This window comes from Hypanus sabinus, unplaced genomic scaffold (genome assembly GCF_030144855.1).
Source record: "Hypanus sabinus isolate sHypSab1 unplaced genomic scaffold, sHypSab1.hap1 scaffold_416, whole genome shotgun sequence".
Classification (NCBI taxonomy): Eukaryota; Metazoa; Chordata; class Chondrichthyes; order Myliobatiformes; family Dasyatidae; genus Hypanus; species Hypanus sabinus.
The window spans coordinates 9,321-27,976 of NW_026781295.1; the positions used below are offsets into that span (position 1 = coordinate 9,321).

The window sequence follows — 18,656 nt, forward strand, 5'->3', positions numbered from 1 at the left end:
AGGAGAAGAGATAATCTGCAGTGTCTGGAAATCCAAGCAGCACACACACAATGCTGGAGGAACTCAGCGTCTATGGAAGAGATCAGAGTCGACGTACAGATGCTACCTGGCCTGATGAGTTCCTCCAGCATTTCTGTCTGTTCTTTTGCATCCCCTGTCAGGTTTTGTAAAGTGTGAGGAGCAGTCACCTATTTCTTCACTCGAATCATTATATTTGCGTTCAATATTTAAATTCAATGCTTTGTTCTAATTTGTATTATTAACACGCTTCATTATCTCTCTGCTCAAAGCTAGACCTGTGTTGAGAGATTTATTGGAAGGAAAACCCACGCCTGGAAGAAATCACAACTGACGACGAGGGAACAGCAACAAGTGAACCAGTTCGGGAACTGAGGGCACCAACTGGAGAGAAACCGTCTGAATCAGAGTTTCCATTGACTCACTCAGGAGAAAGTTTGGTGAGTCTCATTTACTCAAACATTAGTCCTTTAAGACATTACATTTATGTACCAAGGAAGGCAGAAAATAGCTGGAGTGAGACTGAATAAGCCTAGAAATACAATTTATGTCCCTATCAGTCCCAGTTGCAATCATTCCAGGTCTGCTAATGTGCTGTCAGCATCAGCTCTGTGAAACCGCGCACATTCCCTTACATTGTTTGCCCATTTCCAAATTATCTCTTCTGATGTCTCCTTCCTTTTCTGTGTTATGTCACAATTATCTCAAAATATTCTGAGAATTTCCCCCCTTTAGAAGGTGCCGCATTTCTTTCCTGCTGTAGTGATTGCAGAGAAGCGGAATCACCATGAACTACAGCAACATGTCATTGACTCCTCTGTCTATTGCAAGCTGCAATGATATATTTGCCCTCGGGTATATCGTTGTGCAAGCCTCTGCTAAGTGCAAACACCCCTGAAGCCAAATGTCCCAACACCACATTTATTTCAGTCCTAACTAGCAAATTCCAAATAATAATTTATATTTGCATACCCTGACATCATGAAGTACTTTTCTATTAATAAATGGTCAGAACCTACTGTTACGTATTCAGGCAACAATAAATATATGAGTTCGGCAAGGGTATTTTTTATAACAAAAAACACGTTTATTAAACACAGAAAACAAACCCCCCAAAAGTAAACGAACACTAACGTAACCGGAAAGAGCTGCTGTGCGGCAGCCCAAACAGTTCTTCAAGCGATATTGCAAAAACAGTTCTTTAAAGTGGTATTGCTTAAAGTTCGATATGCTCACAGACCATTTAAAAGGAGAGACTTTATAAGACGATTTAAATTCTCTTTCACGTCGCTTGGCTTCGATCCCCGACGTCGAACTTTTCCCACGAATAATTTACGAAACGAGACGGCTTAAAGGCACTGACCTTTCCTTCCTCACTATCTTCAATCCTTTCTGGTTAAACCCCAGGGATTAACGCGAAGATAGTCAATGAAATCCTTCCAAATAAGGATCAAGCAAAGGTCGAAACCCGTTTCACCGTAGAAAGCGATTCTCCTCGATCTTTAACTCCCGAACTTCGATCTTCACTCTCCACTGTCTCGATCTACTAGCAGAATCGTAAAGAACTTGCTGGCAGTGACCTTTTAATCTTCAGGGATTACATAAAACTTCATACTTCAACTAAACTGCGTCATCACTTAAAACACGCAGTGGTATGAAGTCAACTTGGCAAATCCAGCCACGAACTGCCCCTCCTCACAGGGTGGGGTCTACCTTTTATAACCTGTAAAAAAAAACCTGTCACATGATCTCTACTGGCGGGAAATGACGTCACTCCGCCATCACAAGACCATTACCTCAAGTCCAGTAAAGCTTCAAGCCCAGTCACGTGACAAGGGCACCACTGTCATGTGTCACGAGTACGTAACACTACGGATCTGTGATTAAGCAGAAGTAGGTTTTACAAACAAGTTATGTTCCCATTTGACACTGTACAAAAGGATTGGGATAAATCTGTACTGGAGATAACAAATGTTCTTGCAGCCAGGACTGCAGGAGCTGCGGGGGTCGGTTTAAACTCGGTCGTTGTGGGATGGGAACCAGAGTGTTTGTCAGGTGATAGGAGAGTTGATATAAAGGCAGATGCAAAGTTCACAGAGACTGTGGAACGATTGGATGTGAACAGGGCATCATATAGTCTGCTGGAAATGTGTTTAATTCAATACTATAAGTATTAAGAATAAAAGCAATTTAGAACAGGAGGGAAACGGATCCAACTTAGAAAATTAGGACCATCTCAGTTTAAACTGTGTGTCAGCATTGTCGCGATGGGCTGAAGGGTCAGTATCTGTGCTCTGTTGCTCTGTGATTCAATCAAAATGATGCTCCAGGTATCACTGGACGGACATACAGACATGGTGTGGGAGTTGATGTTTGGTTCCTAATTTGCAAAGTAATCCTACTCTCTCTGTCTCGCTGTCTGCTTGTTCTGTGTAGCTCAGAGCATCACCAGAAGGCGGCGCTGTCCTGCACCGGGATCAGAGTGTAAACAAGAGGACGACAATCAGCAACCTTCAGTCAGAATCGGAATGGCTACAGGTATGTTCACCTGTATCTTTATAACTAAACTTCTGCCCTGTTGGTGCACAATAGTTCAGATGAAGAAACTTACACAGCCAGAGAAAAAGGTTCATCGAGCAGTGTCACTGATCCCACTGGTAAAGTGCCTTTGTGTAATCGATCGGTCCCACAGTTCCAGCGCAGGGACCTGACACCAGAAATGGTCGAATGACTCCGCTCACCAGGCAAAGCTTCACCTGAGTGAAAGGAGCCGGAGACCCTGAATCAGCAGGTTGAGAGTGAAACACCAACAGGAATGTGACAGCGGTGTTGTTTGTTACAGAAAAGTCTACAGACAGACAGACAGACTTTATTGATCCCGAGGGAAATTGGATTTCATTACAGCCGCAACAACCACGGATAGTGTAGAAATATAGCAATATAAAACCATAAATAATTAAATAATAATAAATTAATCATGCCAAGTGGAAATAAGTCCAGGACCCGCCTATTGGCTCAGGGTGTCTGACACTCCGAGGGAGGAGTTGTAACGTTTGATGGCCACAGGCAGGAATGACTTCCTATGACGCTCTGTGTTGCATCTCGGTGGAATGAGTCTCTGGCCCAATGTATTCCTGTGCCTCACCAGAACATTATGGAGTGGAGGGGAGCATTTTCCAAGATAGCATGCAACTTGGACCGCATCCTCTTTTCAGACACCACCGTCAGAGAGTCCAGTTCCACCCCTACAACATTATCTAGGTTCAGGGTTTGTTGCACAACAGGGCCTGTTTAGAGGTGAAAGGCATCTTCAACTTCCATTTACAAAATTCAGAGGCAGGTGACAAGGGCATTTCCGGGATTTCAAAGATTGTGCGATAATACAACATTTCAGGTTTTGTCAGGGCAGCTCTCAACTCCCCCCTCGCTGCGCAAAGTAGATGAGGGGAGTTTTCCGAACTCTGTTTTCTGTAGCCGAGCCGAGAACATTGCCAGCATTGGAAATGGCTGAGGATCAGGAGACACTTCATTTGTGGTCTGCATCGGTCTGTCACTGTCTGGTATGGAGGGGCTACTGCACAGGACCGAGAGAAGCTGCAGGAAGTTCTAAATCTTCAGGGAGCGGTGTCTCAGAAAGGCAGCATCCATTATTAAGGACGTCCAGCACCCAGGGCATGCCCTTTTCTCACTGTCACCATCAGGGAGGAGGTACAGAAGCCTGAATGCACACACACAGCGATTCAGTAACAAATTTGTCCTCTCTGCAATCCCATTCCTAAATGGACATTGAATCTTTGGACACTACCTTACTTTGCTCAAAATATACAGTCTTTCTGGTTTTGCACATTTAAAAAAAATCTATTCAATATACGTAATTGGTTTACTTGTTTACTTTTTTCAAAATTTTATTCATTATTAATTTTTCCCTGCTAGATTACCTATTGCATTGAACTGCTGCTGCTAAGTTAACAAATATCACGTCACATGCCGGTGATAATAAACCTGATGCTGATTCTGTTTTACGTGTGGAAGTTTACCCTTCAAGCTCCCGTGTTCCGGGGCAAACTGTCCCAGCCGAACCTGATAACAAACAACCCCATCCGGTAACGCACTTGTGAATCTCCCCGACACTCTTCCCAGCTGAATCACATCCATCCTGTAGATTGATAGCAACTGCATCCTTAGCAAATGCAAAGCTCTCTCAGCGAGACTTTGTTTAGCTACTAGAGCTGCACGCAAGACTCTCCCTTTGCCAATGACTTGTATAGTTGCTACATGACAATTATTATCCAGGAGACGTGATGGGACCCTGGGGACCAGGCATCATGGGCTTCAAGGTTATGTTCAGTCTGTAACTCAGGGGTCTGGACGTTGTTCATCTCAAGGCAGTGGTCAGTCTTTGACCCGGGGGACAAGACAGTGTGTGACAAAGCAACCGGAGAACGTGGGATCTGGAGGATCGGACCACGAGTAATCCAGTGGCTTGTCTGTCAGTGATACACGTGACTGGACAGTTTGTGATCCAGGGAGATTTATGTTTGTGGGAGATAATCCAAGTGATAATTCCCGGTATCACCTAATGCCTTTCCATTAATAACCACTGGTTATTGGTGTGTTCAGCTAATGCGTAGTCTGTGATCAGTATTACTGCGTCTATCCAGTTCTTTTTTCGGGGAGTGGATGTGTCCACTTACTGGCTTATCGGGATGGTCACCTAGCAGGAGGTGTGGTTCACATTCACCAGCACAGTCCCGCTCCAAATCCGGTCAGCCGGAGTCCCGGCTCCATTGCTGACATCCATTGTGAATCCTTGTTCCGAGTATAAATCACTCTAAACCTGCAATTCATCATTTCCTGCAGGTGGGAAATTAAATCGGGTACAAAAAGTACTCAAGAGGCTTTTACCAGGCAGCTCATCGAGGGAAAATGATCGGGATACAGGAAGCAAGGTTCCAAAGCAGGGTCAGATTGAGAGCAATGTCCCAATGGAATGCGGTCCGGCTGCAGAGGAGGAGAAGCAAATTCAGCCCAGAGACAGTGACGTCAGAGACACTGAGCAGGACCCTGGAACCAGCACAAGTGAGGCGACTGCCTGTCAACCCAGAGACAGTGACGTCAGAGACACTGAGCAGGACCCTGGAACCGGCACAAGTGAGGCGACTGCCTGTCAGCCCAGAGACAGTGACGTCAGAGACACTGAGCAGGACCCTGGAACCGGCACAAGTGAGGCGACTGCCTGTCAGCCCAGAGACAGTGACGTCAGAGACACTGAGCAGGACCCTGGAACCGGCACAAGTGAGGCGACTGTCTGTCAGCCCAGAGACAGTGACGTCATGGTCACAGAGCAGGACCCTGGAACCGGCACAAGTGAGGCGACTGCCTGTCAGCTCGGAAACTCATTAAACACGGAATTGTCCAGTGCCCAACAGGGAGTGGGTGAGTGAAACACGAGGGTGATGTGTTCGCAGAATGCGGTGGGAAGTGGGTAAATGTGATTCCTTGTTGGAGGGTTGGTCAGAGACGGGAAAAGCGTGGTGCATGCGGTGTAGTGTGGCACCGGTTACCGCACTACAGGAAATGTCCTACCTGTTCTGAGGATTTCCAGGATGTGTATCGGAGGAAATGCAGCTATCCGGATAAGAGAGTATTTCCAGGATATGAGTTATGGGAAATGTATTTGCAAGGAAAGAGAGAGTATCTCTGGGAAGCGACTATCATTGACAGTCTTAACATTTATTGCCCATTTTAAAGTGAAATCGGTGAGGGGGTGGGTCGGTGGGAGAGACAGGTTTCTGGTGAATGGGTTCCTTCTGGGAACGTCTAGCACAGCGCATTGATGGGTCGGTTTTTTAAGACCAGTGATGGAGATTAGGGCAAAATACGTGTTTCCATCTGAAAGCAGGTGAAGATTGAGGTTCAAGACATGACTGGTTTGTTAGGGCTGGGTGAGAGCGGTGGAGACAAGTGATATTTGAGTTTGTGACTACATTCTCATTTTATATTCACTGAGCCAGAGTTTACAATCTCCGACCTCCTGGCAGAGGGGGGTGAGTATCGACTGTACCAACTGACCAAGTTCTACAGGGACAGACTCAAACATGCAATTGAAGAGAAAGTTGAACGACTCGGTTGGATGTTGACAAAGGATGGACATTTCAGTAGAGAAGAAAATGAGGTGAGTGTATTTAGTGTATTGTCACTGAACTGCTGGTATCAGAGGGAATAGTGATCAATATTAATCTCCTGCACGTTCTAGGAGTTCTACATGGCAATGGAGACTTTGATCTCTGACTTGTCCTCAGTAGATTTGTTTCAGCTGTTCCGGTGGGGAGCACTGGGAACTGCAGGTTCAGCGTCACCTTTTCGTCTCACACCTGCTGTATTTATCAGTGTACCGGACCTCAGTAAGACCTGTGACGAGGTTCTGCACGGAAGGTGAGTTAGGAAGGTTCAATCACTAGGTATTAATATTGAAGTAGTAAAATGGATTCAACAGTGGCTGGATGGGAGATGTCAGAGAGTAGTGGTGGATAACTTCGTCAGGTTGGAGGCAGGTGACAAGTGATGTGCCTCAGAGATCTGTACTGGGTCCAATGTTGTTTCTCATATACATTAATGATCCGGATGATGGGGTGGTACATTGGATTACTAAGTATGCAGAGGATTCTAAGATAGGTGGCGTTGTGGATAATGATGTAGTTTTCAAATTTTACACAGAGATTTAGGACAGTTAGAAGAGTGGGCCGAAAGATGGCAGATGGAGTTTAATGCTGATAAGTGTGAGGTGCTATAGTTTTGTAGGACTAATCAAAATAGGACATACATGGTAAATGGTAGGGCATTGAGGAATGCAGTAGAACAGTGTGATCTAGTAATAATGGTGCATAGTTCCCTGACGGTGGAATCTCGTGTGGATAGGGTGTTGAAGAAAGCTTTTGGTATGCTGGCCTTTATAAATCCGAGCATTGAGTACAGGAGTTGGGAAGTAAAGATAAATTGTACAAGGCATTGGTAAGGCCAAAATTGGAGTATTGTGTACAGTTCTGGCCACCAAATTATAGGAAAGATGTCAACAAAATATGGAGAGTACAGAGGAGGTTTACTAGAATGTTACCTGAGTCTCAGCAGGTAAGTACAGAGAAAGGTTGAACAAGTTAAGTCTTTATTCTTTAGAGCGTTGAATTTTGAAGGGGGGGGGAGCTTGATAGAGGCATTTAAAATTATGAGGTGATAGATAGAGTTGACGTGGATAGGCTTTTTTCCAGGGGGAGATTTAGGGGAGATTCAAACAAGAGTACATGAGTTGAGAGTCGGGGGCAAAAGTTTAGGGGTAACACGAGTTTAGGGGTAACTTCTTTACTCAGAGAGTGGTTACTGTGTGGAACTAGCTTCCAGTAGAAGTGGCAAAAGCAGGTTCAATATTGTCATTTTAAAAACTGGATATGTATATGGACAGGAAAGGAATGGAGGGTTATGGACTGAGTGCAGGTCGGCACGGACTGTGTTACTGTGCTGTAATCGTCATATCGTTCTATGACATAATTGCAAGGTCTGCATATCCGTACTGTTGAACAGGCATTCAGTCTAAAATTAATTTTGCATCTTATCAGGACCGTCAGTCAAATTCACCTCAGCTCATTAATCCAGCATGAATATTAAACTGTGAGATTCGCCATGTCTGTCCATCGACTCCACAATAAATAAATTAATTGTTTGCTTTTATAGAAAGTCACTGAACTGACGGAGAAGGGAAACCGGACAGAGAGTTCCAGACTCTTCCTCAGTTTGGTGAATGGCAAAGGCTCCCGGGCCCGACGGGCGATGTGGGAATCCTTTGTGATGTGGAGGACTGAGTTACCGAAGCTGGACAGGATACTGAGGGAGATACAGGAGCTCGGTATGTTAAAACCACGCACTGAACACAAAGGCACATTGAACTAAATAGTTGTAATTATTTTAGTTCTGTTTTCATGAATTATTTTTTTTTTATTTAAACAGGTCCTGACCCAGAGGAATACATGAACATCGCACAAGGGTTGTCTGAGTTACCCACTGAACTGACAGGTGAGTGATGAAATGCTCCGTTCAAACCACATCTCAAATGTTATACTGTGACTTGTCAGAATCTGGGAACGAAAATCCACCAACAATCATTCGCCGATCTCTGGTTTCAGGTTACAATTCAGATCATCTCTCGTTGTAGCCTGAACATTGTAAAATGTATTTTTCCAGCTGTTCCAGCTGTTAATGTATTAATCCAGCCCTTGTGTCTCTGAACCCTCCACTCCAGGTCCCAACGCTCTGGGAATCCCCACTCACCCCAGACATGCTCCTGACACACAGTATGACCCAGTCCAGGTGACCGTTCAGATTCCGAAGCACCTTCTCCTTCGTAATAGCAGCTACACTCAGTCCAAGTTTCTCAAACCTCTACTTGCCTCACATGCCACCGAATCCAAGCAACATCCTGGTGAACCTGTTCTACACCCTCTCCAATCATCCCCAGTGCTGGACAATCAGAAGTGAACACAATACTCTAGATGCTCCCTAAAACCATCAGACTTAGGCAGATAATTAAGCCATTCAGCTCAGTGAATTTGCTCGGCAATTCCTCTCAACCCCATTATCCTGCCTTCTGTAAATGTTGACGCTCTTCGGAATCAGCAACATATACATAGACCTGCATTTTAGTATACCCATTGACTTGTCTTCCTCTGCCAACTATGACAATAATTTCACAGATTGACCACCCGTCAGCGAAAGCAATTTCTCGCAATATGGATCCCCACCAGCCAGGACAATTCACCACAGTTCCCAGGCATGTTAACCTTGTGTATGAGCCTCCCATGTGGGAACCTTGTCAAAGATTCTGCCAATATCCAATATGGTTCCCCGCCAGCCAGGGCAATTCATCACAGTTCCCAGGCATGTTAACCTTGTGTATGAGCCTCCCCTGTGGGAACCTTGTCAAAGATTCTACCAATATCCAAGTAGACAACATCCATCTGTGACTTCATCCATCACCTTTGTCACCTCCTGGAGGAACTCAATTAAGTTAGCCAGACACAAGCCCCACCCAAAGTCTTGCTGATGAACCCTCAAACATTCTCCCTTTCATACTCCCATGCGGCAGAAAATATAAAAAGCTGAAGGTATGTCCCACCAGCCTCAAGGACAGCTTTAATTCTGCATTTATGACTATTGATTGGTCACCTACTATGTTATTACTGGCTCCTAAAAATAAGAACATTTTATATATAAAATTGTAACATTAGGTATCTCATAAACGATAACCACTTATTTAGATTAATACATACAGAAAAGCAGAAAGAATACCTGTAACTTATGAACAAATTTAAGGAACAACTGATAATCAATTATGTAATTCTATGTCAAACACTGGGGAAAGAAGACATCTTTCAATGTTATACTGTATCAAAAAACATTTGATTCTCTCCCTTGGTTGGTTAACAGAAGTTCCAAGTTCCATAAGAACAGTAGTGTGTGTGTGTGTGTGTGTGTGTGTGAGAGAGGGGGAGGGGGAGGGAGAGGGGGAGAGAGAGAGAAGAAAACGGGCAGCTGGGATGCAGGCATCTGGCTCAGCCACTAAGCCCGGGGGAAGCGTTTCTTCCGACAGGAGAAGGGGTAAAGGCGGGTTACTGGTTCCTTACAACCGGTCCCTTTGGGCAGATGGGTCTAGTCGGCCATGATTGGCAGCTCACCCAGCAACAGGAAAGCTCTGACCTCAAACATCCACTGTTCTGTAACTGTACCCCTCATGGGGAAGAGTTTGGGAGTAAACCCAGTGGATCTAGAGCCCCTGAGGCAGTCTTAAATGGTGTTCAACGCAGACTGGCATCTCCTGAAACACCTCTGGTGCCAAGCTGTGTCAGTCTCTGCCGTTCCTTTGTGTACATCAGATGCAGGGAGAGAGGGAGCTTGCAACATCGGCAGAAGCTTCCTCTCCATATCGGAGTGTCCCGGCTTGCAGGGACAGGACATCCTCGGTCGACTCTGACAGACGGAGGCCGCATTAGACAGAGCCCCACACCCCCACAGCAAGACTGATGAGAAGCAGTTGTCAAGACTTCACCACCCTCTCCCACAGACTCGACGTACATCACTGAGACAGACGGAGGCCTCATTAGACAGAGCCCCACACCCCCACAGCAAGACTGATGAGTAGCAGTTGTCAAGACTTCACCAGCCTCTCCCACAGACACGACGTACATCACTGAGACAGACGGAGGCCTCATTAGACAGAGCCCCACACCCCCACGGCAAGACTGATGAGAAGCAGTTGTCAAGACTTCACCACCCTCTCCCACAGATACGACGTACATCACTGAGACAGACGGAGGCCTCATTAGACAGAGCCCCACACCCCCACAGCAAGACTGATGAGAAGCAGTTGTCAAGACTTCACCACCCTCTCCCACAGACACGACGTACATCACTGAGACAGACGCTTGTGGTTTCTTCCATTAACAGAGATTCCATCTTTTCACCAATCCTCCATCACTGTGACTGCAAAATAGCCAGTCTCTTTCTTGCCATTCCGAAGGGTTATCGACCCACAAGTTCACTGCGATTGTCCCCCAGGCACTGCCAGACTTGTGTATTTCCGGCATATTCTGCTCTTGTTTTGATGCAAGAGCAGTGGACACCCGTGACACCCCAGTGTGTAGCTTTGCCAAAATGCACGTTGTCCTTCTCTCCATATTTCCACACCAGATCAACATTAACATCGTCTGTTAATGACGCAACAATGCTTTAAATATAGTGAAACTTTGTAACGGGAGTGCAGTCAGGATTGCAATAGAATATCAGGGGAATGTTCACCTTCATCAGTAATTAGTGTCAGAATATGAGGATTAGATATTTTTCTGAGACAATCATCGCTGTCAGTTCCTATGTCTGTGGACAGAATTTTATTTTCTCTCCTAATATCCATGGAAGCATTGAATTAATTCATGTAATCTCAAACACTGGATATTGGAATGTAGTTATAAAGTTCTTTGTCAGTTGAGCTAGTTAACATTTTGACCATGTTATCTGTTCCCATGAAGATGTTCAACAGAAACACAAGGAGACTCTGCGGGCACAAACTGAAACACTGAGAGTGAACACGATCCTGATGAGTGAGAAGGTGAAGGTTTTCCAGCTGCTTGATCGATACACAAAGCTCACGGTCACTTCTACTCTTCGAGATCGGAGACTGGTGGAACACGAGCTGCTGGCAAGAGGCAGAGACCACGAGGATTATAGAGAGAAACATCTCCGTGGAGCGTTAGAAAAAATAGAGACTGCTCAGTTATTCCACAGCAGTTTTTCCCGGAGAAAATCCAAATCTGGCAGTTCTGCAGCAGTAGCCGGAGTGCCAGGAATCGGGAAAACAACAATGGTACAGAAGATTGTTTATGACTGGGCCGCGGGGAAAATATTCCAACAATTCCAGTTTGTCTTCAGTTTCAAATTCCGGGATTTAAACTCAATTAACTGCAGAATAAACCTGAGGGAACTGATTCTGGATCAGTATCCTTACTTTGGGAATATCCTGAGAGAGGTCTGGAAGAACCCAGAGGCATTGCTGTTTATATTCGATGGTTTGGATGAATTCAAGCACACAATTGATTTTGCGGACAGTCGGAGATACACAGAACCCAAGCACCAGTGCCCAGATCCCGAGTGGTGGTGTGAAGTGTCGGACATTGTGTACAGTTTAATCCAGGGCAAGCTGCTCCCAGGGTGTTCAGTGCTGGTGACCACCCGCCCCACTGCGTTACATTTATTGGAAAAGGCGGAGATCAGTGTCCGGGCTGAAATCCTGGGATTTGTTGGTGAGGAACGGAAGGAATATTTCATCAAGCATTTTGAAGATCAGATGGTGGCAGCAGCTCTTTTCAAACACGTGCAGGAGAACGAGATCCTGTACACTATGAGCTACAACCCCTCCTACTGCTGGATCCTCGCTCTGGCACTGGGCCCCTTCTTCACACAAAGAGTCAGGGACCCGCAGAGAGTTCCCAAGACCATCACCCAACTGTACTCCTACTATATTTACAATATCCTAAAAAATCACGGCCGTGAGATTGAGAGACCCCGTGATGTGTTTCTCAGGGTGGGTCAGATGGCCTACAGAGGAGTATCCGAGAAGAAGATTGTGTTTACAGACGGAGATTTGATCAACTACACTCTGCAGCCTTCCCAGTTCCTGTCCGGGTTCCTGATGGAGCTTTTGGAGAGAGAGGATTCTGCCCACAGTGTGGTGTACACATTCCCACACCTCACCATCCAAGAGTTTGTAGCTGCAGTCGCACAATTCCTGACTGTACATCCCGAGGATATCCGGAAATTCCTCACTGAAGCCCACAAGACAAAAGATGGGCGATTTGAGGTATTTCTCCGTTTTGTTGCTGGTCTCTCCAACCCAATGACAGCTCGGGGCCTGGAGGAGTTTCTGGGTCCATTTCCTCATCAAACAACCTGCCGGGTGATTGACTGGTTGAAGAACAAGGTTAAACGCCAGAGTAGAAACACTGGTGACATTGGGAGAAGGAGACTCCTGAACACATTGCACTACCTGTTTGAGTCTCAGAATCGTGGACTGGCTCAGGCCGCACTGGGATCTCTGAAAACACTTTCATTCAGTGGAATGACACTGACCCCGGTTGACTGCGCGGTCCTGTCTCATGCCATCGGACTCTGTGATACTATAAAACACCTCGACCTGCAGCGCTGCCACATTCAGTGTGAAGGAATCCAGCGGCTGGGACCCGGGCTGAACAAGTGCCAGGAGTTGAGGTATCTTGGTTTATCTCTCACTCAGAACTCTAAAACTGTTCCATTGTGCTGTTTCCAAGTAAACGGATTTGGGTAAAACTGCAGTAAATCAGATTGAGATGTATTGTGACAAATGCCACCCCCTTCATCCTGTGCGATCACACTTCCCCATCCCGATTATTCCTGTTGGATTTCTCTTAGCCATTACCCTTCCTCTAGTCAGATTTCTCTTCCACACACCCGTTCCTGCTGTGGGATCTCTCTTCCCTATCCACTTCCTCCTGTGGGATCTCTCTTCCCAACCCCTCCCTCCTGTGGGATCTCTCTTCCCGATCCCCTTCCTCCTGTGGGATCACTCTTCCCGATCCCCTTCCTCCTGTGGGATCTCTTTTCGCGATCTCCTTCCTCCTGTGGGATCTTTCTTCCCCATCCCCCTTCCTCATGTGGGATCTCCTTCACCCATCCCCCTTCCTCCTGTGGGATCTCTCTTTCCCCATTCTAATCCTCCTGTGGGATCTCTCATCACCATCACTCTTCTTCATGAGGGATCTCTCTTCCCCATCCCCTTCCTCCTGTCGGATCACTTTCCTCCTCATCCCCCTTACTGTGGGACCTCTCTTCCCAATTCCCATTCTCCTGTGGGATCTCTCATCCCCGTCACTCTTCTTAATGAGGGATCTCTCTTCCCCATCCCCTTTCTCCTCTTGGATCTCAATCACCCATCCCCTTCCTCCTGTGGGATTTCGCCTCCCCATCCCCCTTCCTCCTGTGGGATCTCTCTTCCCCATCCCACATCCTCCTTTGGGATCTCTCTTCCCATTCCCCTTCCTCCTGTGGGATCTCTCTTCCTTGTCCCCCTTCCTCATGCGGGATCTCCCTTCCCCATCCCCCTTCCTCGTGTGGGATCTCCTTCACCCATCCCCCTTCCTCCTGTGGGATTTCCCCATTCCCATCCTCCTGTGGGATCTCTCATCCCCATCACTCTTCTTCATGAGGGATCTCTCTTCCCCATCCCCTTTCTCCTATTGGATCTCAATAACCCATCCCCTTCCTCCTGTGGGATCTCTCTTCCCCATCCCCCTTCCTAGTGTGGGATCTCCTTTACCCATCCCCTGTCCTCCTGTGGGATCTCTCTTCCCATTCCCCTTCCTCCTGTGGGATCTCTCTTCCCAATCCCCTTCCTCCTGTCGGATCACTTTCCCCATTCCCATTCTCCTGTAGGATCTCTCATCCCCATCACTCTTCTTCATGAGGAATCTCTCTTCCCCATCCCCTTCCTCCTGTGGGATCTATCTTCCCCATCCCCCTTCCTCCTGTGGGATCTCTCTTCCCAATCCCCCGTCCTCCTGTGCGATCTCTCTTCCCATTCCGCTTACTCCTGTGGGATCTCTATTCCCCATCCCCCTTCCTCGTGTAGGATATCTCTTCCCATCCCCCTTCCTCGTGTAGGATCTCACTTCCCCATTCCCATCCTCCTGTGGGATCCCTCATCCCCATCACTCTTCTTCATGAGGGATCTACCTTCCCCATCCACTTTCTCTCTTGGATCTCGATAACCCATCCCCTTCCTCCAGTGGGACCTCTCTTCCCCATCCCTCTTCCTTGTGTGGGATCTCCTATACGCATCCCCCTTCCTCCTGTGGGATCTCTCTTCACCAACCCCCTTCCTCCTGTGGGATTTCTGTTTCCAATCCCCATCCTCCTATGGGATATCTCTTCCCGATCCCATTCCTCCTGTGGAATCTCTCTTCCCCATCCCCTTCCCCCTATCGGATCACTTTCCCCATCACCCTTCCTCCTGTGGGATCTCTCTTCCCCATCCCCCTTCCTCCTGTGTGATCTCACTTCCGGATCCCTTTCCTCCTGCGGTATCTCTCTTCCCCATCCCGTTCCTCCTGACGGATAACTTTGCTCATCCCCCTTACTGTGGGATCTCTGTTCCCCATTCCCATCCGCCTGTGGGATTTCTCATCCCCATCACTCTTCTTCATGAGGGATCTCTTCCCCATCCCCTTCCTCCTGTGGGATTTCGCCTCCCCCATCCCCCTTCCTCGTGTGGAACCTCCTTCACCCATCCCCTTCCTTCTGTGGGATCTCTCTCCCCCATTCCACTTCCTCCTGAAGGAATTCTTTTCTGAATCCCCCTTCCTCTTGTGGGATCTCTCTTCCCCATTCGACTTCCTCCTGAAGGAATTCTTTTCCGAATCCCCCTTCCTCCTGTGGGATCTCTCTTCCCCATCCCCCTTCCTCCTGTGGGATCTCTCATCCGCTTCCCCCTTCCTCCTGTTGGATCTCCCTTCACCATCCGCCTTCCTCCTGTGGGGTCACTCCTTCCCATCCCCTTTCTCCCGTAGGATCTCTCTTTTCTATCCCCCTTTGATGTGTGGGAACTTTGTTCCCCATCCCACTTCCTCCTGTGGGAACTGTCTTCCCCATCCCCCTTCCTTCTGTGGGATTTCTCTTCCCCAGCCCCTTCCTCCTGTGGGATCTCCCATCCCCATCCGCCTTCCTCCTGTGGGATCTTCCCATTCCCATTCCTCCCACAGGATCACTCTTTCCTATCCCCCTTCCTCGAGTGTGATCTCTCTTCCTCAAACCCCCAACACCTATGGGAGCTCTTCCCCATCCTCCTTCCTGCTGTGAGATATGTCTTCCCAGTCCCCGTTCCTCCTATGGGATCACTTTTACAAATCCCCTTTCCTCCTGCAGGATGTCCCTTTCCTATCCCCCTTCCACCTGTGGGATCTCTCTTCCCCAACCCCTTCATCCTGTGGGATATCTCTTCCCCATCCCCCTTCTTCCTGTGGGATATTTCTTCCCCATCCACCTTCTTCCTGTGGGATATCTCTTCCCCATCCTCCTTCCTCGTGTAGAATCTCCTTTACCCATCCCACTTCCCCCCAAGCGATTATTTTCCCTATACCGCTCCTCCTATAGGATCTCTCTTCCCCATCCCTCTTCCTCCTGTTGGATCTCACCACCATTCACCTTCCTCCTGAGGGATCTCTTTTCGTGATCTCCTTCCTCCTGTGGGATATCTCTTCCCCTTTCTCCTTCTGCCTGTGGGATCTCTCATCCCCATCTCTTTCGTCCTGTGGAATCTCTCTTTCCCATCCCCCTACCTCCAGTGGGATCTCTTTTGCCCATTTTCCTTCCTCTTGTGGGATCTCTCTTCCCCATCTCACTTCCTTCTGTGGGAATTCTCTTCCGGATCCCCTTCCTCCTGTGGTACCTCTCTTTCCCATCCCCCTTCCTCCTATAGGATCTCTCTTTCCCATCCCCCTTCCTCCTGTGTGATCTCTCTTCCCGATCCCTTTCCTCCTGTGGTATCTCTCTTCCCTATCCCCTCCCTCCTGTCGGATCATTTTCCTCATCCCGTTTACTGTGGGATCTCTCTTCCCCATTCCCATCCGCCTGTGGGATCTCTGATCCCCATCACTCTTCTTCATGAGGGATCTCTCTTCCCCATCCCCTTTCTCCTCTTGCATCTCGATAACCCATCCCCTTCCTCCTGTGGGATTTCGCCTCCACATCCGCCTTCCTCGTGTGGGATCTCACTTCCCCATCCCCCTTCCTCCTATAGGATCTCTCTTCCCCATCACTCTTCCTCCTGTTGTATCTCCCTTCACCATATGCCTTCCTCCTGTGGGATCTCTCCTTCCCATTCCCTTTCTCCCGTAGGATCTCTTTTTTCTATCCCCCCTTCAACCTGTGGGAACTCTGTTCCCCATCCCACTTCATCCTGTGGGATCTCTCTTCCACATACCCCCAATGCTGTGGGATATCACTTCCCCAGCCCCTTCCTCCTGTGGGATCTCCCATCCCCTTCCGACTTCCTCCTGTGGTATCTCTCTTCCCTATCCCCTCCCTCCTGTCAGATCATTTTCCTCATCCCGTTTACAGTGGGACCTCTCTTCCCCATCACTCTTCTTCATGAGGGATCTCTCTTCCCCATCCCCTTCCTCCTCTTGCATCTCGATAACCCATCCCCTTCCTCCTGTGGGATTTCGCCTCCCCATCCGCCTTCCTCGTGTAGGATCTCCTTTACCCATCCCCCTTCCTCCTGTGGGATCTCTGTTCCCCATCACTCTTCCTCCTGTTGTATCTCCCTTCTCCATACGCCTTCCTCCTGTGGGATCTCTCCTTCCCATTCCCTTTCTCCCGTAGGATCTCTCTTTTCTATCCCCCTTCGACGTGTGGGAACTCTGTTCCCCATCCCTCTTCCTCCTGTGGGAACTGTCTTCCCCATCCCCCTTCCTTCTGTGGGATTTCTCTTCCCCAGCCCCTTCCTCCTGTGGGATCTCCCATCCCCATCCGCCTTCCTCCTGTGGGATCTCTCCTTCCCATTCCCATTCCACCCGTAGGATCACTTTTTCCTATCCCCCTTCCTCGAGTGTGATCGCTCTTTCCCAAACCCCCAACACCTATGGGAGCTCCTCCCCATCCTCCTTCCAGCTGAGGGATATGTCTTCCCAGTCCCCCTTCCTCCTATGGGATCACTTTTCCAAATCCCCTTTCCTCCTGCAGGGTGTCTCTTTCCTATCCCCCTTCTACCTGTGGGATCTCTCTTCCCCATCCCCTTCATCCTGTGGGATATCTCTTCCCCATCCCCCTTCTTCCTGTGGGATATCTCTTCCCTATCCTCCTTCCTCGTGTAGGATCTCCTTTACCAATCCCCCTTCATCCCAAGCGATCATTTTCCCTACCCCCTTCATCCTATAGGATCTCTCTTTCCCATCCCCCTTCCTCCTGTGTGATCTCTCTTCACAATCCCTTTCCTCCTGTGGTATCCCTCTTCCCTATCCCCTTCCTCCTGTCGGATCATTTTCCTCATCCCCCTTACTGTGGGATCTCTCTTCCCCATTCCCATCCGCCTGTGGGATCTCTCATCCCCATCACTCTTCTTCATGAGGGATCTCTCATCCCCATCCCCTTTCTCCTCTTGAATCTCAACCCATCCCCCTTCCTCGTGTGGGATCTCCTTTACCCATCCCCCTTCCTCCTGTTGGATCTCTCTTTCCCATTCCACTTCCTACTGAAGGAATTCTTTTCCCCATCCCCCTTCCTCCTTTGGGATCTCTCTTCCCCATCCCTCTTCCTCCCGTTGGATCTCCCTTCACCATCCGCCTTCCTCCTGTGGGATCTCTCCTTCCCATTCCCTTTCTCCCGTAGGATCTCTTTCCTCATCCCCCTTACTGTGGGATCTCTCTTCCCCATCCCCCTTCCTCCTGTGGGATATCTCTTCCCCATCCCCCTTCCTCCTGTGGGATATCTCTTCCCCATCCCCCTTCCTCCTATAGGATCTCTGTTCCCCATCACTCTTCCTCCTGTTGTATCTCCCTTCTCCATACGCCTTCCTCCTGTGGGATCTCTCCTTCCCATTCCCTTTCTCCCGTAGGATCTCTCTTTTCTATCCCCCTTCGACGTGTGGGAACTCTCTTCCCCATCCCTCTTCCTCCTGTTGGATCTCACTTCACCATCCACCATCCTCCTGTGGGATCTCACGTCCCCATTCACCTTCCTCCTGAGGGATCTCTTTTCGCGATCTCCTTCCTCCTGTGGGATATCTCTTCCCCTTTCTCCTTCTGCCTGTGGGATCTCTCATCCCCATCTCTTTCGTCCTGTGGAATCTCTCTTTCCCATCCCCCTACCTCCAGTGGGATCTCTCTTTCCCATTCTCCTTCCTCTTGTGGGATCTCTCTTCCCCATCTCACTTCCTTCTGTGGGAATTCTCTTCCGGATCCCCTTCCTCCTGTGGTACCTCTCTTTCCCATCCCCCTACCTCCTGTTGGATCTCTCTTCCTGAATCTGCTACCTACTGTGGGATTCATATTCCCCATCCACTTCCTCCTGCC

At 48.3% G+C, this 18,656-nt stretch overlaps 1 protein-coding gene across 1 annotated transcript in view; it reads left to right on the plus strand.

The window, feature by feature from the left end:
• Positions 1–314: 314 nt before the first annotated feature.
• The window catches only part of LOC132388813 (NACHT, LRR and PYD domains-containing protein 3-like), a 71,236-nt gene continuing 52,894 nt past the window's right edge, over positions 315–18,656 (plus strand). Inside the window, exons 1-7 of the mRNA XM_059961234.1 lie at positions 315–458; positions 2,455–2,556; positions 4,879–5,454; positions 6,033–6,193; positions 7,744–7,915; positions 8,017–8,082; positions 11,088–12,822. Coding sequence (XP_059817217.1) covers positions 2,547–2,556; positions 4,879–5,454; positions 6,033–6,193; positions 7,744–7,915; positions 8,017–8,082; positions 11,088–12,822 — 2,720 coding nt within the window. The 5' untranslated portion in view covers positions 315–458; positions 2,455–2,546. The remainder of the gene's footprint in view (positions 459–2,454; positions 2,557–4,878; positions 5,455–6,032; positions 6,194–7,743; positions 7,916–8,016; positions 8,083–11,087; positions 12,823–18,656) is intronic.